Source organism: Oncorhynchus tshawytscha, linkage group LG14 (assembly GCF_018296145.1).
Source record: "Oncorhynchus tshawytscha isolate Ot180627B linkage group LG14, Otsh_v2.0, whole genome shotgun sequence".
In the NCBI taxonomy this organism is placed as follows: Eukaryota; Metazoa; Chordata; class Actinopteri; order Salmoniformes; family Salmonidae; genus Oncorhynchus; species Oncorhynchus tshawytscha.
In genome coordinates, this window is record NC_056442.1 from 41297874 (window position 1) to 41323885 (window position 26012).

General features: G+C 42.1%; 1 protein-coding gene across 2 annotated transcripts in view; it reads left to right on the forward strand.

Annotated features, from left to right (window-relative positions):
• Positions 1-26012, forward strand: part of LOC112267216 (neurofibromin-like) — a 116482-nt gene that overhangs the window by 64745 nt on the left and 25725 nt on the right. For both annotated transcript variants that reach the window (XM_042297530.1, XM_042297531.1), the window contains 13 exons: positions 12012-12444; positions 13337-13677; positions 13850-14052; positions 15380-15573; positions 16244-16384; positions 17673-17952; positions 18243-18457; positions 18592-18653; positions 23007-23148; positions 23681-23782; positions 24087-24227; positions 24320-24446; positions 24938-25069. In XM_042297530.1, the coding sequence (XP_042153464.1) occupies positions 12012-12444; positions 13337-13677; positions 13850-14052; positions 15380-15573; positions 16244-16384; positions 17673-17952; positions 18243-18457; positions 18592-18653; positions 23007-23148; positions 23681-23782; positions 24087-24227; positions 24320-24446; positions 24938-25069 (2513 nt within the window). The remainder of the gene's footprint in view (positions 1-12011; positions 12445-13336; positions 13678-13849; positions 14053-15379; positions 15574-16243; positions 16385-17672; positions 17953-18242; positions 18458-18591; positions 18654-23006; positions 23149-23680; positions 23783-24086; positions 24228-24319; positions 24447-24937; positions 25070-26012) is intronic.

Below are 26012 nucleotides of genomic sequence, written 5' to 3' on the forward strand. Positions count from 1 at the left end.
ACGCTATTACTGTGTAACTGCGGTATGGCAACATCTGAAAAATAGCGCACTTGGTAGTGTGCACCGGTGCTCAACCAGTTGGCGAAAGCCAACATCACCTAAAACAGAGAACGGTTGATTGTCAAGGGCAATGGATTCCATTACCTTGCCGTTCATGGATTTTGCCTTTAAGTTGTCTCGCTGAAATGTCCTTAATCCTTCAAATAACTGCTTGACCACACAGCAGACATTGGGCTTGGAAAGGAATGCTGTGTTGCACGTGTAGTTCAACATTTTAGGTAGCGTCATTACGTCATCTACCTACGTTATAGGTATGCTCGTCATCTACCTACGTTATAGGTATGCTCGTCATCTACCTACGTTATAGGTATGCTCGTCATCTACCTACGTTATATAGGTATGCACGTCATCTACCTACGTTATATAGGTATGCACGTCATCTACCTACGTTATATAGGTATGCACGTCAGCTTTGACATCGTCTTTGCACATCGGCGTTAAACTAGACATCGGGCCGATACCGATGTTGGCCTTTTTAGCTAATTTTGGCCGATTTCTGATATGGTCACCGATATATTGTGCATCCCTAACATCCATTATACTCCATAACTGTTCTAAAGTCACCGTTGGCCTCATGGTGAGATCCCTGTGCAGTTTCCTTCCTCTCCCGCAATTGAGTTAGGAAGGACGTCTGTATCTTTGTAGTGACTGTGTGTATTGATACACCATTCAAAGTGTAATTAATAACTTCACCATGCTCAAAGGGATATTCGGTCTGTTTTTTTGTGTTTTTTTTCTACCCATCTACCAATAGGTGCCCTTCTTTGCGAGGCATTGGAAAACCTCCCTAGTCTTTGTGGTTGAATCTGTGTTTGAAATTCACTGCTCAACTGAGGGACCTTACAGATAATTGTATGTGTGGGGTACGGAGATGAGGAAGACATTCAAAAATCATGTTGAACACTATTATTGCACACAGAGTAAATCCATGCAACTGATTATGTGACTTGTTAAGCAAAGGTTTACTCCTGAACTTATTTAGGCTTGCCATAAGAAAGGGGTTGAATAGACATTTCAGCTCTTCATTCGTTGTTCATTTGTTAGATATCTTACAAACATGTTTCCACTTTGACATAATGGGGTGTTGTTTGTAGGCCAATGACAAAACATCTCAATTTAATTGATTTTAAATTCAAGCTATAACACAACAAAATTAGGGAAAAGTGCAACTCCAAATTAGGACGGTGTTAATGTATTGTACACTCCAGTTTATATCCTATTTCTGTTTTGTCCGAATTTGGATTGCAATTTGACTTGACACTTGGTTCTTCATCATGTTCTTGTTCATCAATGCAGTTTGTGTCAAAATAAAGCATCTTCAGTCAACCTAATCAAGGGCAGAGATTTTAATATTTCAATTAAATAATAGTTTTTTAAACTGCCCTAGGGGCTAGGTTCCTGATATAAATTGAAATACAACATACACTTTTGTAATTGACTATATTAATAGAACCTATTAAACTAGTGCCAGGACAGGTTTTTTACATTAATGGAATAAAATCTTGCTGCTTTTTGTTCTCTGTTGCTCTGTCTGTATGCTAAGTCTTTCTTGTCCTATGTTGCTCTGCGTGTGCTCACTGCTCAATGATTGTCTATATTGTAATTGTTTTTAATAACCTGCTCAGGGATTGCGGTTGAAAATTAGCCGGCTGGCTAAAACCATCACTTTTACTGAAACATTGATTAATGTGCACTGTCCCTGCAAAAATAAAATAAACTCAAAGTCAATCATTTCACAGCATCTATTTCACTGCGATCGTTGTACACATGCCACCCCCTGTATTCATTGCAGTCAGTGCTTGACTTGGACAGGAGCTGAGTACCGGCACTTTTAAATGTTCTACTGCTTGAGTTCCTGCTCCTCTCATAGAATCTTAGATAAAAAGTATTGTGGAGCTCCTGCTCCTCTCATAGAATATTAGATCAAAGGTATTGTGGAGCTCCTCTCATAGAATGTTAGATCAAAAGTATTGTGGAGCTCCTCTCATAGAATATTAGATCAAAAGTATTGTGGAGCTCCTGCTCCTCTCATATAATGTTAGATCAAAAGTATTGTGGAGCTCCTGCTCCTCTCATATAATGTTAGATCAAAGGTATTGTGGAGCTCCTGCTCCTCTCATATAATGTTAGATCAAAAGTATTGTGGAGCTCCTGCTCCTTTCATAGAATATTAGATCAAAGGTATTGTGGAGCTCCTCATAGAATATTAGATCAAAAGTATTGTGGAGCTCCTGCTCCTCTCATAGAATGTTAGATCAAAGGTATTGTGGAGCTCCTGCTCCTCTCATAGAATGTTAGATCAAAGGTATTGTGGAGCTCCTGCTCCTCTCATAGAATATTAGATCAAAGGTATTGTGGAGCTCCTGCTCCTCTCATATAATGTTAGATCAAAAGTATTGTGGAGCTCCTGCTCCTCTCATAGACTATTAGATCAAAAGTATTGTGGAGCTCCTCTCATAGAATATTAGATCAAAAGTATTGTGAAGCTCCTCTCATAGAATATTAGATCAAAAGTATTGTGGAGCTCCTCTCATAGAATATTAGATCAAAAGTATTGTGGAGCTCCTCTCATAGAATATTAGATCAAAAGTATTGTGGAGCTCCTCTCATAGAATATTAGATCAAAAGTATTGTGGAGCTCCTCTCATAGAATATTAGATCAAAAGTATTGTGGAGCTCCTCTCATAGAATATTAGATCAAAAGTATTGTGGAGCTCCTCTCATAGAATATTAGATCAAAAGTATTGTGGAGCTCCTCTCATAGAATATTAGATCAAAAGTATTGTGGAGCTCCTCTCATAGAATATTAGATCAAAAGTATTGTGGAGCTCCAGCTCCTCTCATAGAATATTAGATCAAAGGTATTGTGGAGCTCCTCTCATAGAATATTAGATCAAAAGTATTGTGGAGCTCCTCTCATAGAATATTAGATCAAAAGTATTGTGGAGCTCCTCTCATAGAATATTAGATCAAAAGTATTGTGGAGCTCCTCTCATAGAATATTAGATCAAAAGTATTGTGGAGCTCCTCTCATAGAATATTAGATCAAAAGTATTGTGGAGCTCCTCTCATAGAATATTAGATCAAAATTGTGGAGCTCCTCTCATAGTATTGTGGAGCTCCTCTCATAGAATATTAGATCAAAAGTATTGTGGAGCTCCTCTCATAGAATATTAGATCAAAAGTATTGTGGAGCTCCTCTCATAGAATGTTAGATCAAAAGTATTGTGGAGCTCCTCTCATAGAATATTAGATCAAAGGTATTGTGGAGCTCCTCTCATAGAATATTAGATCAAAAGTATTGTGGAGCTCCTCTCATAGAATGTTAGATCAAAAGTATTGTGGAGCTCCTGCTCTTCTCATAGAATATTAGATCAAAGGTATTGTGGAGCTCCTGCTCCTCTCATAGAATATTAGATCAAAGGTATTGTGGAGCTCCTCTCAGAATGTTAGATCAAAAGTATTGTGGAGCTCCTGCTCCTCTCATAGAATATTAGATCAAAGGTATTGTGGAGCTCCTGCTCCTCTCATAGAATATTAGATCAAAGGTATTGTGGAGCTCCTGCTCCTCTCATAGAATATTAGATCAAAGGTATTGTGGAGCTCCTCTCATAGAATGTTAGATCAAAAGTATTGTGGAGCTCCTGCTCTTCTCATAGAATATTAGATCAAAAGTATTGTGGAGCTCCTGCTCCTTTCATAGAATATTAGATCAAAGGTATTGTGGAGCTCCTGCTCCTTTCATAGAATATTAGATCAAAGGTATTGTGGAGCTCCTCTCATAGAATATTAGATCAAAAGTATTGTGGAGCTCCTGCTCCTTTCATAGAATATTAGATCAAAGGTATTGTGGAGCTCCTCTCATAGAATATTAGATCAAAAGTATTGTGGAGCTCCTCTCATAGAATGTTAGATCAAAAGTATTGTGGAGCTCCTCTCATAGAATATTAGATCAAAGGTATTGTGGAGCTCCTCTCATAGAATATTAGATCAAAAGTATTGTGGAGCTCCTCTCATAGAATGTTAGATCAAAAGTATTGTGGAGCTCCTGCTCTTCTCATAGAATATTAGATCAAAGGTATTGTGGAGCTCCTGCTCCTCTCATAGAATATTAGATCAAAGGTATTGTGGAGCTCCTCTCATAGAATATTAGATCAAAAGTATTGTGGAGCTCCTGCTCCTCTCATAGAATATTAGATCAAAGGTATTGTGGAGCTCCTGCTCCTCTCATAGAATATTAGATCAAAGGTATTGTGGAGCTCCTGCTCCTCTCATTGAATATTAGATCAAAGGTATTGTGGAGCTCCTCTCATAGAATGTTAGATCAAAAGTATTGTGGAGCTCCTGCTCTTCTCATAGAATATTAGATCAAAAGTATTGTGGAGCTCCTGCTCCTTTCATAGAATATTAGATCAAAGGTATTGTGGAGCTCCTGCTCCTCTCATAGAATATTAGATCAAAGGTATTGTGGAGCTCCTCTCATAGAATGTTAGATCAAAAGTATTGTGGAGCTCCTGCTCTTCTCATAGAATATTAGATCAAAAGTATTGTGGAGCTCCTGCTCCTTTCATAGAATATTAGATCAAAGGTATTGTGGAGCTCCTGCTCCTCTCATAGAATATTAGATCAAAAGTATTGTGGAGCTCCTCTCATAGAATATTAGATCAAAAGTATTGTGGAGGTCCTGCTCTTCTCATAGAATATTAGATCAAAAGTGTTGTGGAGCTCCTGCTCCTCTCATAGAATATTAGATCAAAGGTATTGTGGAGCTCCTGCTCCTCTCATAGAATATTAGATCAAAGGTATTGTGGAGCTCCTCTCATAGAATGTTAGATCAAAAGTATTGTGGAGCTCCTGCTCCTCTCATAGAATATTAGATCAAAGGTATTGTGGAGCTCCTGCTCCTCTCATAGAATATTAGATCAAAGGTATTGTGGAGCTCCTCCACCTAAATATTAACATTAACCAAAATGAGTACCGGAACCTATTTCAGTCAAAGTCGAGCACTGATTGTAGACCACCATTTTCTGAAGCTCTTGTCTAAACACCATTGAGTTCTTACTCCATCGATTTGAAACAAGAATGCCATTCATTCACACATGATTACAAAACAGCCATTTATTTGGGTTGGGGCATCTAAACAGACATTGTATTTTTACAGAAAGTAGAAAATAAGTTTGACTTAGTAGAGAGATGAGTGGAAACAAAAGATTTAGGAGTTCTGTGAGTGCTCGACTGACACACGAAGGTAGAGAGGCAGACTTATTCATGTAGCAAGGAGGCTTTGCAGACCCAATGCATTCTTTGTGCCCAGCCAAGGATGGCAACAAGATGTTCAAAGTTTACCCTTGATATAGTATTTGTGCATGGAATCACTTCAGATGAGGGAAAGGAAGTTCACTTGAGTTGGTGTAAAGTAATAATTTTACTCATGTCTGAAGAGCAAGCATGTTGGCATATTTGAATTTATAAAAAAAAATATAAAAAAACATCATCAAACAAGATATATAGACGTACAAGACCAAAGTTCAACAGGTACAGGACCAGACAAGTAAACAGGATAGGCTTCCATTCGATTACATATTGTAGTTGTGAGTGTACAACCAGTCCAAAACCAGATATCTCAATTTTACGCATGTCTTATGTTCAACAAAATATACTTTCTACATATACTTAATATTACACTTAGTTAATCAAATATTCCCAGTACTACTACTGCCATTATGTATAGTTGGCATAGTGTACTGTTAATTTGATTGAATGGTGGCGGCACGTAGCCTAGCGTTTTAAGAGCGTTGACACAGTAACCAAAAGATCACCGTTTCGAATCCCAGAGCCGACTAGGTGGATAATATGTCCATGTGCCCTTGAGAAAGTGAAAGTGCCTTTCTCAAGGGCACTTGAACAGATTTTTCACCAAGTCAGCTAGGTGAAAGTCGCTCTGGATAGGACCACCACTAAATGACTAATATGTGAATGATCCACCAGTACAAAGATCCTGAACCTTTGCAGTAAGGAGAATTCACTTGGGCAGTTGGACCTTTGCAGTAAGGGTCAATATACTTGCGCAGTTGGACCTTTGCAGTAAGGGTCAATATACTTGCGCAGTTGGACCTTTGCAGTAAGGGTACATTCACTTGGGCAGTTGGACCTTTGCAGTAAGGGTACATTCACTTGGGCAGTTGGACCTTTGCAGTAAGGAAAAATTCACTTGGGCAGTTGGACCATTGCAGTAAGGGTCAATTTACTTGGGCAGTTGGACCTTTGCAGTAAGGGTCAATTTACTTGCGCAGTTGGACCTTTGCAGTAAGGGTAAATTCACTTGCGCAGTTGAACCTTTGCAGTAAGGGTAAATTCACTTGGGCAGTTGAACCTTTGCAGTAAGGGTAAATTCACTTGGGCAGTTGGACCTTTGCAGTAAGGGTCAATTTACTTGGGCAGTTGGACCTTTGCAGTAAGGGTCTTTTTACTTGGGCAGTTGAACCTTTGCAGTAAGGGTCAATTCACTTGGGCTGTTGGCCGTAGGGTGCTGTTCGTAGCACATTATTTCAAATGAATGTCTTGCTGCCGCCGATAGCCTACCACCAATTCAAAAGTTCTCTCTAGAAATCAAAATTACATCAGATTATTAATGCATTTTACAAAGCAAATATGTAAAAGCTCCTAAATTCGATTACATATAGATGCAGTACTTAGAAAAAAATAACATTATTGGTCTTGACTTGTTGAGGCATAAGACTGGAGGTGATCTGGCCTTTTGATATCTCTGTGCCTTAGTGAAGTTAAGCTCCTAGCCTGGCATGGCTCTCTGAGGCTAGAGGGAGTGCATGCAATGCTCATCACACCACTAGGGGCATGTTCTCTAGATCCTGTGGGACTTCCAGACACGAATCACTGGAGCTGAAACACTGCATCTGCATGGACATTTCTCCAGCCGTTCCTGAATCCCCCGTTTGGCTCCTTACCCCTTCTCTTGCCTGCTACTCCTCCCTTTCCTTCCACTCTTCTTCTCCCTGCTCTTCATCATCCACCTGGACCTCCTCCAGCATGACGCTGGCATCGCAGGGCCCCACTATGCCCCCTCTGTGTGCTCCGTGCCTTCGTAGCCTATGTCACTCACCAGGTCCACATTACTGCGGGTGGGGTGAGGGGCACGGGCCTGGCGCCTAAGACTGCACACCTGGCAGGCCAGGACCACAGTAGAGACCAGCAGACACAGGACCATATATATTTATATTTCATAAAACGGCATTAGCACTTACCCGTCCAGAAGTATGTCCTGTCCTTGCAGAAACAGCTCCTCAGCTCCTGTTTGAATCATAACACTCAAAGATTCCTCAAACAAAAAATCTGCCTCACTTTCCCGATCAATCTCTTCTATAATCTGGTGCAAATCTGTATACTTTGACTTCGTTTTTCATGATTTATTTGCCATGATGTCTTCAATGGAATCGTTGAAAATACAACTTTCCAAAATACTGCTGTGCGTAACAAGCGTCACAGCAACTCCTCTGATAGTCAAGGCGTGAATGGAGTTCCTTACGCATGCATTTACAAACAAGGAATTGTGGTCCAAACCAAAACCATTACATACTGGCGTTTACCTCAGCTCATTGGCTATCTACCCTGCTAGATTTCAAGAAGATTAGTGGTCATTGGGCAGAAATACAGTCAATCAACGAAGCTTCGCTAAAATTATTGGTGTGCAAGGTAGTCATTGCTCGTCGTCTTCAAATCAGTTCACTTCGGTCAATATTCCCCGCGAAAAAAAACAATGACATTTGGCTGTGTTGCAAACATCCAGAGGAATGCACTGAAACCAACCATGACTAGATAAACGATGGTTTACCGTGTGTAATTACGTCGAATGCTCTGTAGATAAACGATGGTTTACCGTGTGTAATTACGTCGAATGCTCTGTAGATAAACGATGGTTTACCGTGTGTAATTACGTCGAATGCTCTGTAGATAAACGATGGTTTACTGTGTGTAATTACGTCGAATGCTCTGTAGATAAACTATGGTTTACTGTGTGTAATTACGTCGAATGCTCTGTAGATAAACTATGGTTTACCGTGTGTAATTACGTCGAATGCTCTGTAGATAAACGATGGTTTACTGTGTGTAATTACGTCGAATGCTCTGTAGATAAACTATGGTTTACTGTGTGTAATTACGTCGAATGCTCTGTAGATAAACTATGGTTTACTGTGTGTAATTACGTCGAATGCTCTGTAGATAAACTATGGTTTACTGTGTGTAATTACGTCGAATGCTCTGTAGATAAACGATGGTTTACCGTGTGTAATTACGTCAAATGCTCTGTAGATAAACGATGGTTTACCGTGTGTAATTACGTCGAATGCTCTGTAGATAAACGATGGTTTACCGTGTGTAATTACGCCGAATGCTCTGTAGATAAACGATGGTTTACCGTGTGTAATTACGTCGAATGCTCTGTAGATAAACGATGGTTTACGGTGTGTAATTACGTCGAATGCTCTGTAGATAAACTATGGTTTACCGTGTGTAATTACGTCGAATGCTCTGTAGATAAACGATGGTTTACCGTGTGTAATTACGTCGAATGCTCTGTAGATAAACTATGGTTTACCGTGTGTAATTACGTCGAATGCTCTGTAGATAAACGATGGTTTACCGTGTGTAATTACGTCGAATGCTCTGTAGATAAACGATGGTTTACCGTGTGTAATTACGTCGAATGCTCTGTAGATAAACGATGGTTTACCGTGTGTAATTACGTCGAATGCTCTGTAGATAAACGATGGTTTACCGTGTGTAATTACGTCGAATGCTCTGTAGATAAACGATGGTTTACCGTGTGTAATTACGTCGAATGCTCTGTAGATAAACGATGGTTTACGGTGTGTAATTACGCCGAATGCTCTGTTAAACGATGGTTTACCGTGTGTAATTACGTCGAATGCTCTGTAGATAAACGATGGTTTACCGTGTGTAATTACTGCTCTGTAGATAAACGATGGTTTACCGTGTGTAATTACGCCGAATGCTCTGTAGATAAACGATGGTTTACCGTGTGTAATTACGAATGCTCTGTAGATAAACGATGGTTTACCGTGTGTAATTACGCCGAATGCTCTGTAGATAAACGATGGTTTACCGTGTGTAATTACGTCGAATGCTCTGTAGATAAACTATGGTTTACCGTGTGTAATTACGCCGAATGCTCTGTAGATAAACGATGGTTTACCGTGTGTAATTACGCCGAATGCTCTGTAGATAAACGATGGTTTACCGTGTGTAATTACGCCGAATGCTCTGTAGATAAACGATGGTTTACCGTGTGTAATTACGCCGAATGCTCTGTAGATAAACGATGGTTTACCGTGTGTAATTACGTCGAATGCTCTGTAGATAAACGATGGTTTACCGTGTGTAATTACGCCGAATGCTCTGTAGATAAACTATGTTTACTGTGTGTAATTACGTCGAATGCTCTGTAGATAAACTATGGTTTACTGTGTGTAATTACGTCGAATGCTCTGTAGATAAACTATGGTTTACGGTGTGTAATTACGTCGAATGCTCTGTAGATAAACGATGGTTTACTGTGTGTAATTACGTCGAATGCTCTGTAGATAAACTATGGTTTACGGTGTGTAATTACGTCGAATGCTCTGTAGATAAACGATGGTTTACCGTGTGTAATTACGTCGAATGCTCTGTAGATAAACGATGGTTTACCGTGTGTAATTACGTCGAATGCTCTGTAGATAAACTATGGTTTACCGTGTGTAATTACGTCGAATGCTCTGTAGATAAACGATGGTTTACGGTGTGTAATTACGTCGAATGCTCTGTAGATAAACTATGGTTTACCGTGTGTAATTACGTCGAATGCTCTGTAGATAAACGATGGTTTACCGTGTGTAATTACGTCGAATGCTCTGTAGATAAACGATGGTTTACGGTGTGTAATTACGTCGAATGCTCTGTAAAAAATTGATAGAGATGGAATTCACAGCACAAACGGGTTACAAAATGTTTCGATTTAGGCTATAAAAATGGATTTTATCAAAGAAAACGGCACTTCATTTGATCACTGGGACCCTCAGGAAGAGAAATAAGAGCAAGATATCAGAATGTAAGTCATCATTTTACCTTCAGATGTGAATGTGTAAAAACTGTCTTGGCGGAAAATGTTTTTGTTGTTGATTGCTCTTCTCAAACAAAAGCATGGGATTTGTTCTCTGTAATAGCTATTTTAAATCGGAAAACGTACTTTGATTACCAAGATCCTAATCTTTTGAAGGATGTAGGACACTTGCATTTTCAAGAATGTTTAATGTTACGACGTTGTATTTTTAGTTGTCACTCTGAATTTTCCCCTGATGTTGATCCCTGTACGGGGATCGCAGCCATGGGAGGATTTATTAACGTTTAAATATAGTTATAGAAGTTGTATGAGATGCGTATGCTTAGGGGTCTGCAGAGTGATTTAAGGGTGTTTTTTAAAAATGTATTATTTGCACCGTGAGTACGGGTCACGGTATTAAAAGCACCCGTGAGTACGGGTCACGGTATTAAAAGCACCCGTGAGTACGGGTCACGGTATTAAAAGCACCCGTGAGTACGGTTCACGGAAGTGCTGCTGGTAAGCTTTCTTGACTTCCACATTTTTGCCAACACATGGCTAACCTTTGTTTAAACAGATAAACGGCTGCATTTAGCAAAAATGTGTTTGGATGACCTTTTCTACAAATAGGCCATGTTGGAGTTTACATTTCCTCTTCAAATTATTACGTGAGTAGTTTTCATTATTTTGACCTATCTACCGAGTCGTGATAGTTTATTACTTCTCCCTGCCGTTATCATTCACCTGATAAGACCAGACGTGATTTATAAAGCATTTTGCTAACTAGCCCAGATAAGTCTTCCATTCTGTCACGGTACATCACAGTTTACTAAATGAATGAATTAACAAGTCAATGTGTTACTGAAGTAGACTTGCCTTACCATAGAACTAACTGGCTACTATAACTACTGGTTATTTATGCAGTACCTTTCAGGAACGTATTATGTACAGTAAATGTCAGAATAATCTAGACATCTTTGTTAAATTTGTCCAAATCGTCGTTTTGTCATTTTCATAGCAATGTCCACTTAAAATAAGCTGAATCTTACCGCAGAAACACATTATTTGGTCATTACTTTTTTTGTACAATTTATGTTGGAGATGGTGTGGGCATCACTTACCTGGGCAAGGGCACAGCCTGTGAGTGAGTGAGTGTGTGGGGCAAGGTGAAGTAGACTGGGAATATGTCAGTATAAGGAGCGGGTGCGGTGTGTGTGTCAGAAAGGGCACCTGCTGTGACCCAAGCCTCTTGAAATGCACCCCCCTCCCCCTTCAGTCTTTTTCTGACTTGGTTATTTCTGGGTTCGTTGAGCCTCCTCCTCTGTAGCTCACGACGTCTGAAAAGAGACACAAGGGTGTATGTAAATTAGTGTAAGCCCACAATTCAGTCTGAGACTGCCAGCTACCAGTAAATGATACTAATAATACTGTTAGTGATGAACTCTTTCTAGGCCTGAGAAGCTGAATTATTTTTTATTTATTTAACTGTTATTTTGACAGTCATGCTGAGACCAAGGTCTCTATTTCAGAAGAGCCCTGTAACAAAAATATGTTGTGTACAGTATTACAATAGAAAGCTCATTCACAACAAGTTCATGCACAAATTAAGTGCTTTCAGAATGGTATGAATTTCAGATTTTTATCTGTATGAATCCACTGTGAGACTGTTCTATCTAAACCAAAGAGACCAGAAAATACCATTATTTTGTCATTTATTTAACCAGTAAAAGTATTTATTTTTAGAGGTAGACCTGGCTGGCTGAGAGTGCACTTTCTACCAACTCATCTTCCATCAGACCTATCCTCAACTTCTCCTTCCCTTCTCTTTCCGCAGGTTTAAGACAGGCCAGATCAACGGAGACCTTCTAATCTACCATGTGCTGCTGACCCTGAAGCCTTACTACGCCAAGCCTTACGAGATCGTAGTGGACCTGACCCACGTGGGGCCCAGCAACCGCTTCAAGACAGACTTCTTGTCCAAGTGGTTTGTGGTGTTCCCGGGCTTTGCCTACGAGAACGTGGTGGTGGTCTACGTGTACAACTGCAACACGTGGGTGAGGGAGTACACCAAGTACCATGAGAGGCTGCTGACAGGCCTGAAGGGCAGCAAGCGGGTGCAGTTCATCGACTCGCCGGTGCGGTTGGTGGAGCACGTAGAGGCAGAGCAGCAGAAGCTCCCCGCAGCCACGCTAGCCCTGGAGGAGGACCTCAAGGTGTTCCACAATGCCCTCAAAGTGGCCCACAAGGACACCAAGGTCTCCATCAAGGTCAGTAGCACACTGGTCTGTGTGTTACCCTAACTTTCACATTGGCTACATGGAAAACAGGGTATGGGGAACAAGGAAGTATGGAGATAGAGGGCAGGCAGGAACAGCAAGAATTGTTTACAAAAAAAAGCGCATTGGACATTTGTCGCAATATCAAATCATTTCTGGGTAACAATTAAGTACCTTAATGTGATTGTTTTACATTAAAATGGTCAAAAAGAAAGAGGAAAAAAATATTTTTAGCAAAGGGCAGTTTCTCAAGCAAGAATTTTGACAGAACTGTCAGGGAGTGGGGAGGCAAACTGAAAATTAGCTGTGATTGGCATAGTACCAAAACTTACTCTCTTTATTATTGGTCTATTAAGTAATTTACAGCATGGTGATGTCACCATGGGAGGTCAAATCTCCAGAGTACCAAAACTTACTCTCTTTATTATTGGTCTATTAAGTAATTTACAGCATGGTGATGTCACCATGGGAGGTCAAATCTCCAGAGTACCAAAACTTACTCTCTTTATTATTGGTCTATTAACTAATTTACAGCATGGTGATGTCACCATGGGAGGTCAAATCTCCAGAGCACCAAAACAGGCTGAAATTTCAGGCAGTCTTCTCAAACAGCTTCAATGTCATTTTCACAATTTTACAATATTATTCCATCCTCATAGTATAGAAATATGCAGTATAAAAAACACAGGAAAATCATGTTTTTCACTTCTCTATGCCTCAATCAGTTTGAATAGATTAGTTTGTTGCCAAAAGGGAAAGTGGAAGATTGAATTGATTGGTTATTGAGTCCTGCTTTGTGTTAGCAGCATAACAGCTGGTCTGTGTTGTCATTGTTGTCATGTACACACTTGTCTCTCAACAACAACCCTCCCTATTATCCCAGGTGGGCTCCACGTCCGTCCAGGTGACATCAGCAGAGCGTACCCGTGTCCTGGGCCAGTCCGTGTTCCTCAACGATGTGTACTATGCCTCTGAGGTCGAGGAGATCTGCCTGGTGGACGAGAGCCAGTTCACCCTGACCATGGCCAACCAGGGTACACCCCTCACCTTCATGCACCAGGAGTGTGAGGCCATTGTCCAGTCCATCATCCACATCAGGACGCGCTGGGAGCTGTCGCAGCCAGACTCAATCCCCCAGCACACCAAGATCAGGCCCAAAGACGTGCCGGGCACCTTGCTGAACCTCGCCCTGCTCAATCTGGGCAGCTCTGACCCCAGCCTCAGGTCAGACATTCAACATAGCTAGCTTCTAGGGGTCAATCAGGGCAGGTCTTGGTGTAGCATATTCTCTGAAATATGAGCAGTAGCTAAATGAAACAATTCATTTCCTGCCACTTCTTCATCCAACTTCCTGCTTTGAAATTGAATATAGTAACTAACTGTGTCCCCTCCACAGGTCTGCAGCCTACAACCTGCTGTGTGCCTTAACCTGCACCTTCAACCTGAAGATCGAGGGCCAGCTGCTGGAAACCTCAGGCCTGTGTATCCCTGCCAACAACACCCTTTTTATAGTCTCCATCAGCAAGACGCTGGCCGCCAACGAACCCCACCTCACCCTGGAGTTCCTGGAGGAGTGCATCTCCGGCTTCAGCAAGTCTAGTGAGTCTAGAACACGGAACGTGCATAAAATGCATTGACTGAAATTAATTCCAAAAGATGGCCGCTCTTGTCTTTTCTACCTCACACCTGCTTGCCCACTCTTTTTATTTACAGACTCACACGGACACACTAACTTTCTCTCAACACACAAACGCAGACACACACTCACAGACCGGCCCAACGATCCACGTCAACCTGACCAGTTGCCATTAGTTTTGGGGGACTGTTTGATTGCCATATCCATCAGTGTGTATTGAGCCATGGCTTCAGAGCCCTCAGCTCTCAGTGTGGGTGTCTTGTCATTCATCCACATGCCAACCTCTCTTCCTCAACACTGCAGCAACAACAGAGGAGCTGGTGTTATCCAACCTCTGTTCCTCAATACTGTAGCAACAACAGAGGAGCTGGTGTTATCAAACCTCTGTTCCTCAACACTGCAGCAACAACAGAGGAGCTGGTTATCAACACTGTTATCCAACCTCTGTTCAACACTCAATGGTGTTATCTCTGTTCCTCAACACTAGCAACAACAGAGGAGCTGGTGTTATCAAACCTCTGTTCCTCAACACTGCAGCAACAACAGAGGAGCTGGTTATCAACCTCTGTTCCTCAACACTGTAGCAACAACAGAGGAGCTGGTTATCCAACCTCTGTTCCTCAACACTGTAGCAACAACAGAGGAGCTGGTGTTATCCAACCTCTGTTCCTCAACACTGTAGCAACAACAGAGGAGCTGGTGTTATCCAACCTCTGTTCCTCAACACTGTAGCCACAACAGAGGAGCTGGTGTTATCCAACCTCTGTTCCTCAACACTGTAGCAACAACAGAGGAGCTGGTTATTATCAACACCTCTGGTATCAAACCTCTGTTCCTCAACACTGTAGCAACAACAGAGGAGCTGGTTATTCAACCTCTGTTCCTCAACACTGTAGCAACAACAGAGGAGCTCTGTTCCTCAACACTGCAGCAACAACAGAGGAGCTGGTGTTCCTCATCCAACCTCTCTGTTCCTCAACACTGCAGCAACAACAGAGGAGCTGGTTATTCAACCTCTGTTCCTCAACACTGTAGCCACAACAGAGGAGCTGGTGTTATCCAACCTCTGTTCCTCAACACTGTAGCCACAACAGAGGAGCTGGTGTTATCCAACCTCTGTTCCTCAACACTGCAGCAACAACAGAGGAGCTGGTTATTCAACCTCTGTTCCTCAACACTGTAGCAACAACAGAGGAGCTGGTTATCCAACCTCTGTTCCTCAATACTGTAGCAACAACAGAGGAGCTGGTGTTATCCAACCTCTGATTCAGATTCTGTGTCTGTGTTTAGGTATAGAGCTGAAGCACCTGTGTCTAGAATACATGACCCCCTGGCTGCTCAACCTGGTGAGGTTCTGTAAGCACAATGATGACGCCAAACGTCAGCGCGTCAGCGCCATCTTGGATAAGCTCATCACCATGACCATCAATGAGAAGCAGATGTACCCCTCTATACAGGCAAAGATCTGGGGCAGCCTTGGCCAGGTGAGTAACCACACACACACACACACACACACATTAATACATCCTTGTTGTTTGACCTCAGTGTTTGACTAAAATGTAAATCTATCTTAGAGGGCACATGTTTACTTAATGTACTGTTAAATGTCTCCAAACCCAATAAAAACTGCCCATGTTGGCTTTCTCAGAGATGAAGGCTTGCAGAGATGGGAGGAAGTTATGTAGAAGACGGGGACATATTGCATTTTTATAAGCACAAGGAATGCTTTATGAATCCTCCAACAGCCTGTTTTTCAATAAATAAAAAAAAATACATTTTTAAAAATTTTAATTGACAGTATCGAAATGACAGTACTTTGGGGTTTGAAGTGTTCTTCCTATACAGCATTAGCAATCTACATTGTAAAAGTTTAATGGCTTGTCTCAAATGACTGTAGTATAGACATCTGAATATATCTCCATAGATAATAAACAACACATTCTAAACTCCTCTCTAATTTTTCATAACCATATCCATACTGGGTGGTTTACAAGTGCACTTTTTGGGGAGAAGGGCAGTTCTGTGTTTCTGAGATATGACCTGTCAATTCTACACAATATATTTATTTCTGAACAGTCCCTAACTTTTATCCCCACTGAATGCCACCCAGGTTGTATGTGACCTGGTGACCTGACCTGTGACCTCTGCCCTCAGATAACGGACCTGCTGGACGTGGTGTTGGACAGCTTCATCAAGACCAGCGCTACAGGAGGCCTGGGCTCTATCAAGGCTGAGGTCATGGCTGACACGGCTGTTGCTCTGGCCTCAGGGAACGTCAAACTGGTCTCCAGCAAGGTGGGTATCTACACTTTGAGCTAGTTTACGCAGGCTAACACATGCTAACACATGCTAACTGGGCCAACTGTTTTCAATGGCAAAATTGCTAACAGTTAAGTGTCAGTCTAGATGCACTGGGAACACTGTCTTATGCTAACAGACACTCCATGTCAAGCCCAGTGTCCCAACATGGATGACATCACTGTCCTTGTCTTAATGAACCCTCTGGTCGGAGACCGTTTTCCTCTCAAACGCCACAATGTCACTAACTCAAAGTATACTTTAGAACAACTGTTAGAATCTTCATCGCGGCCATTTACAATTCCAATTGGGATTTTCTAAATCATCATTTGGGATTAAGCAAATAAATATTTCTGTATTATCAATATTAAGATGCAAACAGTTTTAGTATGATACAAAGATAAACGCATAACAACAGTGTCCTAGACAACATGTATTAAATGCTGTTTTTAATCTAAAATGTCTTTCAAACAAAGAACATTTGCATTTAAATTGATTAATCCTTACCAATTTGCTTTAGTTACAGCTTCTTTACACATCATCCAAACTGACCGACTCATCAACCCCATCTGTGAGCTGTTTATCCCAATTGTCCCTCTTACTGAAATAGAAACACACAAACCCTCACAGCCCAGGCTGACAATAGCAAGCCAGGCCCTCACTCCTATTAAGGCAGACACTGTAAAGCATGGCAGTGAATGGTGATCATTGTGAAGATGTTTTGCTAAGGAACAGCAAACACAGTGCTCTTTTAGTTGAGGTGTCTCAGCACCCATTTTAGTCATTTACATCTATTTAAGTGACTAATCAATGACTTTAAGCTTCACATTTGATGAATCATTTTCAGGGTTTGTGTGTTCTGATAGAGTAGTCTTAATGACCACGTCATCCATCAGAGGGTGGGCATTGTTTGGTTGGCATGTTACAGCCCAGCCGCTACTGATGTCATGACAGGCCAGCTATTGGGGACAAAGGGGACTTTGTCTGGTCCCCATGGCCTATTTGTCACCCGGGGCTTGAGCCAATGGTGTTTTATTTACAGATATAATCACTGCCATCTTCTCTCTGCCTCCTATTTCGCCAACATCCCAAAATACATCTGAAGTTTTTTAGGGATACCGCTCGCGTTTAAAATCAAAAGAAGAACAAAAATATATTAATTCTGTTGAAATTAACGTCATCAGGAAGTTAAAATAGTCCAGCACAAAGTATATGATGTCATATCACTGACTCTACCTTCTAATACCTCATAATGATTGGCTATTTCCACACACCCTCTGACCAGGTGATTGGCCGGATGTGTAAGATCATCGACAAGACGTGCCTGTCTCCCACGCCCACCCTGGAGCAGCACCTGATGTGGGATGACATCGCCATCCTGGCCCGTTACATGCTGATGTTGTCCTTCAACAACTCTCTGGACGTGGCCACTCACCTGCCCTACCTGTTCCACGTGGTCACTCTGCTGGTGGCCACCGGCCCCCTGTCCCTCCGCGCCTCCACACACGGCCTGGTCATCAACATAATCCACTCTCTCTGCACCTGCTCCCAGCTCAACTTCAGAGGTGAGGAAGGACACCGTATCTACCCTGCAGACTATATACCATCTGTAGTTAAACAGCATACCCTTCCCTGGTCATTAATGTGTATGGATGCCACTGGGCTCCCTTGCTAGTAAGATAATTGAAAGACTCAATGTAAGCACTGCATGCAGTGAACCATGAAACTACTCAATAGAGGTCAATGTCTGTTATTTATGTTTGTTTAAAACAGTTTGCTATAGATATCAGTGTTCAGGGTTTCTCTTTCAGAAGAGCAACAAGTCATATTTTCCTCTTGTCATGATCTCTTCCAGAGGAGACCAAGCAGGTCCTGAGGCTGAGCCTGACGGAGTTCTCCCTGCCTAAGTTCTACCTGCTGTTTGGCATCAGTAAGGTCAAGTCTGCTGCGGTCATCGCCTTCCGCTCCAGCTACCGCGACCGCTCCTTCTCCCCCGGCTCCTACGAGAGGGAGACCTTCGCCCTGTCCTCCCTGGAGACCGTCACTGAGGCCCTGCTGGAGATCATGGAGGTGAGGGAGACACACACACAGGCTTGCTCACACACACACACACACATTACATACTATGCTTATACATTATACTATGTACAGTCCAGAATACAAGCAAAATACCAATATCTGACTGAATATGTCCTCTCTTGTAGGCGTGCATGAGGGACATCCCAGCGTGCAAATGGCTGGACCAATGGACCGAGCTGGCTCAGAAGTATGTCAGATTTCTTTTGAGACATATTCACTTTGACCACGATCAATGAATGTCTCTCAGTGCATTCGGAAGGTATTCAGACCGCTTCACTTTTTCCACAATTTGTTACGTTATGGCCTTATTCTAAAAAAAAAAAAATATTAATTTAAATCACTAATCAATCTATACACAATACCCCAAAATGACAAAGCAATAACAGGTTTTTAGAAGTTTGTGCAAATTTATAAAACACACAACTGAAATATCTAATATACATAAGTATTCAGACCCTTTACTCAGTACTTTGTTGAAGAACCTTTAGCAGCAATTACAGCCTTGTCTTCTTGGGTATGATGCTACAAGCTGGGCACACCTTTATTTGGGTATTTTTCCCGTTCTTCTCTGCAGATCCTCTCAAGCTCTGTCAGGTTGGATGGGGAGCGTTGCTGCACAGCTGTTTTCAGGTCCTTCCAGAGTTGTTTGATCGGGTTCATGTCCGGGCTCTGGCTGGGCCACTCAAGGACAGAGACTTGTCCCAAAGCCACTCCTGCGTTGTGTTGGCTGTGTGCTTAGGGTCTTTGTCCTGTTGGAAGGTGAACATTCAGCCCAGTCTGAGGTTCTGAGTGCTCTGGAGCAGCTTTTCATCAAGGGTCTCTCTCTCAATATTGGCTAGTCTCCCTGCTGCTGAAAAACATCCCCACAGCATGATGCTGCCGCCACCATGCTTCACCGTAGGGAAGGTATTGGCCAGGTGATGAGCAGTGCCTGGTCTCCTCCAGATATGAAGCTTGGCATTCATGCCAAAGAGTTCAATCTTGGTTTCTCAGACCCAATAATCATGTTTGTCAGACCAGATAATCTTGTTTGTCAGACCAGATAATCTTGTTTGTCATGGTCTGAGATAGGGTTGCATATTTTGGGGAATATTCAGTGGTGGAAACTTCCTGTGGAACATATGGGAATTAACGGAAATTTATGCAAATTAATATTAATAGTTTTTTGCATTGGATATATTTACCATATCATATGGAGACAGAAACATAATTGCAAATGATAAAAATCCTTCCAATAGAAAAAAAACCAGATTTAAGTTACAAATAGAACATTAATTAAATGAGTTCACTCTTCACATGGGATGAACTTTAATTAAATGAGTTGACTCTTCACATGGGATGATTTCACTGAACAACAAAATGGATTATTGAATGATCCCCAATAATCCATCACATCTCCCAAAAACGTTTTCAACATGTATCTGTAAAATGACAGTCTAGAAACATAAGCTTAGGTTGTCTTCCTCTCAGGCTTCCATGTATTCTCCCTGGACATCCTCAATGTCCAACTCCTTGAACATCAGACTCTGAGGCCTCATTTTCACTGTCACTTTCCAACCTTGTTGAGGATGGCTTGTTGTCAGGTTGAAAAAGCCTCAAATTTGCCCGGATGGCCACCAATTCTTCAACCCTTTTATTGGTCAGCCTGTTGTGTGCTTTGGTGTGTGTGTTCCCAAACACAGACCAGTTGCGCTCTGAGGCGACTGATGTTGGTGTGATTTGGAGGATGATGGAGGCAACAGGGGAAAGAGCCTCCGATCCACAAAGTCCCTTCCACCAGGTGGCTGATGAGACGTGTTGGCACGACTGCCATATTGCATCTCCATCCCAAAGTCCTTGTTCGGAAGTGGACTTTGCCAGACTGCCAAGAACCTTGCCCTCATCCAGGCCAAGGTGGCGAGACACGGTTGTGTTGACACCATATGCCTTGTTGATCTCCGCACCAGACAGGATGCTCTTGCCAGCATACTTGGGGTCCAACATGTACGCTGCGGCGTGTATGGACTTCAGGCAGAAGTCTTCACACTTTTTAATGTATTTCAGAATTGCAGTTTCCTCTGCATGGAGCAACAGTGACGTGGGCATGGCAGTGTGGATTTCTTCTCTCACAACTGCAAGCAGAGTCTGAACATCAGACAGGATGGCATTGTCTCCCTCAATCTGTGCAATGGCTACTGCTATAGGTTTCAGGCTGCTTACCACTCGGCAGACTGTGATATGGCCATTTCTTGGAGAGACTCCTTCCCCTCCAGGAGACTGTCAAACATGATAACAACACCAACCCAACGGGTGATGCTGGGCAGCTTCAATGTGGTGGTGTTATGTTTCTCACTTTGCTTGGTGAGTTAGATTGCTGCTATAACTTGATGACCCTTCGCATACCTAACCATTTCCTTGGCTCTCTTGTAGAGTGTGTCCATTGTTTTCGTGCGGAGCATATTCAATGCATGAGCAGCACAGCCAATGGGTGTGATGTGAGGGTAGGACTCCTCCATTTTAGACCAAGCAGCCTTCATGTTTGCAGCATTGTCTGTCACCAGTGCAAATACCTTCTGTGGTCCAAGGTCGTTGGTGACTGCCTTCAGATCATCTGCAATGTAGAGACTGGTGTGTCTGTTGTCCCTTGTGTCTGTGCTCTTGTAGAATACTGGTTGCGGGGTGGAGATTATATAGTTAATTATATCATCATATACTTTCTCTTCCAATACACATTGCCTGTGAGCATCAGAGGTGAACCAGTTGCATACACAGCTCAAGCAAGACATTCATCAGCATTTCTGACTACGTTCCTCCATTGAGTCAAAAAAACTGTTGCTATCGATAAGGTGTCTGATTCATCATTTTCAACTCAAATAGAAGTGGAGGGACTTTTGTCAGTGGTTGCTTGTTGTGAGCGCAGAGGGAACTTAATGCTCTTGGCCAGATGGTTCTGCATCTTTGTTGTATTCTTCACATATGATTTGGCACAGTATTTTCAAATGTACACAGCTTTTCCTTCTACATTAGCTGCAGTGAAATGTCTCCATACATCAGATAGTGCCCGTGGCATTTCTTGTAAAAATTAGAAAAAAACAAATACAATTCCATGTACAGATAAATAGTTAAGCAGTTAGATTAAACAACTCCTTTGTAAGATAAATGTTTCAAATTGAAACATGTATGGAAACAGGTGAATTAACACTCCTCAGTTAGCAGGCTCAAGCACGCTAAAACCAACATGGTAGCAAAAACTAACCAGCAGAAATTTTTAACAAGTTAACAAAATGATTTAAACACACTTTGTTGTAGGCTACTATTTACTAGTTAACAAAAAATAATGTTTGTTCTATAAAATATATTTACCCCACCCAGTATTGTAATCCAAACTTAACAGAAAGCATGCAGTAGTGTGGGCTCAATAGCATCTCATTATTGTGCAAGATCTTGAGAATCAGCTGTACAGGCATGGAAGAGTGCACTGCACATGTGATGGAAGAATGCACTGCGCATGCAGGGTGTTGCAATTCCATTGAATTGGTGATAGTTTAATCAAAATATGCCACAAGACCTAGAATTGCCCTGTGTATCCCACTTTTTTAAATGAATTTAAGCAAAATTCCCAGGCTTAACTTCCCATGGAAAATCTCCAGAACAATTCCGGAAATTTACCTGAAAGTTTTCAACCCTTTGCAACCCTAGTCTGAGAGTCCTTTCGGGGCCTTTTGGCAAACTCCAAGCAGACTGTCATGTGCCTTTTACTGAGGAGAGGCTACTGTCTGGCCACTCTACCATAAAGGCATGATTGAGGGAGTTCTGCACAGATGGTTGTCCTTCTTGAAGGTTCGCCAATCTCCATAGAGGAACTCTGGAGGTTTGTCAGTGACCATTGATTTCTTGGTCACCTCCCTGACCAAGGCCCTTCTACCTCGATTGCTCAGTTTGGCCGGGCTGACAGCTCTAGGTAGAGTTTTGGTCAGGGACCACTTCTTCCATTTAAGAATGATGGAGGCCACTGTGTTCTTGGACCGTCAATGCTGCAGACATGTTCTGGTACCCTTCCCCAGATCTGTACCTCAAACACAATACTGTCTTGGAGCTCTACGGACAATTCCTTCGACCTCATGGCTTGGTTTTTGCTCTGACATGAACTGTCAACTGTGGGACCTTATAGACAGGTGTGTGCCCTTTTTAAATCATGTCCAATCAATTGAATTTACCACAGGTGGACTCCAAGTTGTAGAAGCATCTCAAAGATGATCAATGGAAACAGGATGCACCTCCGCTCAATTTCGTGTTTCAATAGCAAATGGTCTGAATACTTATGTAAATAATGTATTTCTGTTTTTTATTTTTAAAATATTTACAAACATTTCTAAAAACATGTTTTTGCGTTGTCATTATGGAGTATTGTGTGTAGATTGAGGATTGTTTTTATTGAATACATTTTCTAAGGTTGTAATGGAGCAATGTGGACAAAGTCAAGGGGTCTGAATTCTTTCTGAATGCACTGTATATACACTCTATTGTGCTCTTCTCAAATGCCACCTATGTCGTCCACCAGGTTTGCGTTCCAGTACAACCCGTCCCTGCAGCCCAGAGCCCTGGTGGTGTTTGGCTGCATCAGTAAGAGAGTGACCCACAGCCAGATCAAACAGATCATCAGGATCCTCAGCAAGGCCAGCCCCCTGCTCAGCATAGACCGGGTGGGTCTACACACACACGCTGTTGGAGAGCTGAGTTTTAATAAGCAACTCTGTCTTCCAGAATTAACACGTATACACACACACACAGGTTGTTGGAGCGCTGAGCTTTAATGAGCAACTCCATCTTCCAGAATTAACACACACACACACACACACAAACATTGAGGGGTGGTGGTGAGTGCATTTTACCTTTCCTTAGCTCAGTCTGACCATTTTTGTCTGGCTCAGTCTGTACAGGCTAGGCTGCCTGTGTGTGCTATCTGCAATATGTGTGAGCTCTATCTGCAATATGCAGAGAGCTAAGTGTTTGAGTGCACCAACTCACTAATCCAATGGTTTCTAATCCTCTAGCTAACATTATGGATACTATGATACACTCTCTCTCTTTTCTTCTCTACCCCGCTACTCTCTATATCTCTCCCTCTCGTTTTATTCCCTCTTTTTCATGTTCGTTCTTTCTTTCTTTTATCTCTATCTCTCACCCCACACCCTCTCTCTTTCACTCATCCTCTCCTGTCCTCTTCCTCCACAGGGGCTGGAGAGCTGCTCAAAAGGACCTGATAACTACAACAGCCAGGTGTTGATTGAGGCCACAGTCATCGCTCTGACTAAGCTGCAGCCCCTTCTCAACAAGGTACACAAACCGCAAACACAGAACACCTGCAATACATAATGTGATTGTCTGTGGTCTACCTCTTGTCAAATTAAAAAATGTTTGGTCACGTACACAGATTTGCAGATGTTATCACAAGTGCAACAAAATGCTTGTGTTCTACTATTCAATAAAGAACCCAGCTGTAAGTTGTTGGTTCGTGATTTTTAATAACAATTTGGAATCGGAGGAAGGCCAGATTTGTTCTTTGTTATCTTAATGTGCTTGGTGCTGTTCCCGTATATAATGTATGTAACCTCATGGGTTATACTGTATGCTCCTCCAGGACTCCCCCATGCACAAGGCTGTGTTCTGGGTGGCTGTGGCTGTGCTGCAGCTGGATGAACTCAACCTGTACTCTGCTGGGACGGCCCTGCTAGAGCAGAACCTGCACACTCTGGACAGCCTGAGAGTATTCAACGACAAGGTAACAGGCAGACACTCACTCTCAGTTCAATGACAAAAATTAAACATATATTGACACTATTTATATGCTGAATACACCCCCCTCCTATCAAGAGTCCAGAGGAGGTATTTATGGAGATCAGGCATCCTCTGGAGTGGCATTGTAAACAGATGGACCACTTTGTGGGCCTCAACTTCAGTTCCAACTTCAACTTTGCACTGGTGGGACACCTGCTGAAAGGTAAGGAGAGGGCACAGGGCACCTGACTACATCTTGGCCCTAGCAACTCCCCTTCCTGTGACTGTACTGTGTATCATATAAACCACGGCTTCTCTGTCAATATTTCTTAAGTAAACATTCTGACAATGTTTGAATTTGTTTGGGTCTAATCTACCTAGATAAAGGATAGACGAAGACATTGGCCTGACTTGCCGAGCCACTAATGAAAACCTGTCTTCCCACTCAGTCAGAGACCCAAACTAGCAATATCGACATGTCCTGCAGTGACAAAGAGCTTGGCAGCAGTTGTTGGTGTTTTCACTTGTCTCTGTAGTCTGTACTTGTCACTAGCTGCATTTAATGTTGTGTACTCTGTACACCTTGATGTGTTTTAATGCTAACTGTGTTGAATTAATATGGCTATGTTACAATCTACCAAGCGAGCAGTGGAGTGGTGTATGACTATGACTTACGTGCCACTCTGTTTCCCTTCTGTGTGTGTCAATGTGAAGGCTACAGACACCCGTCCCCCACCACGGTGGCTCGTACGGTGCGTATCCTCCACACGCTGCTGGCCCTGGTCGGAAAACACCTCAACTGTGACAAGTTTGAGGTCAACAGCCAAAGCGTGGCCTACCTGGCAGGTCAGTTCCAGTCACAGTCCTACACACTGACTCCACTCACCCATACTTTGTGTTGACTCACCAGACCTTCATTTTTTGTCAACTCATTGGACCTGCAATGTGCTTTTTGGATAGCAAGCAGTGTGTTGCTTTAGAAACGTGATTTGTTAAACAGATGATATTCTGTCATGTACTGCCCCCCATTGTTGGAATTGATTCCCTGATGCCGCTGAGGCATTTTAAGACTGGTGTTAAATTCATTCATTGAGGATTGCTGCTGTTCCCATTTGATGTATTGGTTTATTTGTTGAAAGTGTACTATTGTAATTGTACCCTGTAGTCTATCTTTATTCTTATTTTATTTGGAATGTTTATTTTAAAATGTTTGTACTCAGGGCACAAACCTACAAGCCCTTAACCAACAGTGCAGTTTTAAGAAAAAAGAAGTGTTAAAGTATTGACTAAATAAACTGAAGTAAATAGAAAACAGCGACGAGACTATATACGGGGTACGGGTACTGAGTCAATATGCGGGGGCACAGGTTCGTCGAGGGAATTGAGGTAATATGTACAGTACCAGTCAACAGTTTGGACATAACTACTCATTCAAGTGTTTTTTTTATTATTACTGTTTTCCACATTGTAGAATAATAGTGAAGACATCAAACTATGAAGTAACACATGGAATCATGTAGTAAACAAAAAAGTGTTAAACAAATCAAAATATATTTTACGTTTGAGATTCTTGAAAGTTTCCACCCTTTGCCTTGATGGCTCCTTTGCACACTCTTGGCATTCTCTCAACCAACTTCATGAGGTAGTCACCTGGAATGCATTTCAATTAACAGGTGTGCCTTGTAAAAACTTAATTTGTGGATTTTCTTACCTTCTTAATGTGTTTGAGCAAATCAGTTGTGTTGTGACATGGAAGGGGTGGTATTTAGAAGATATCCCTATTTGGTAA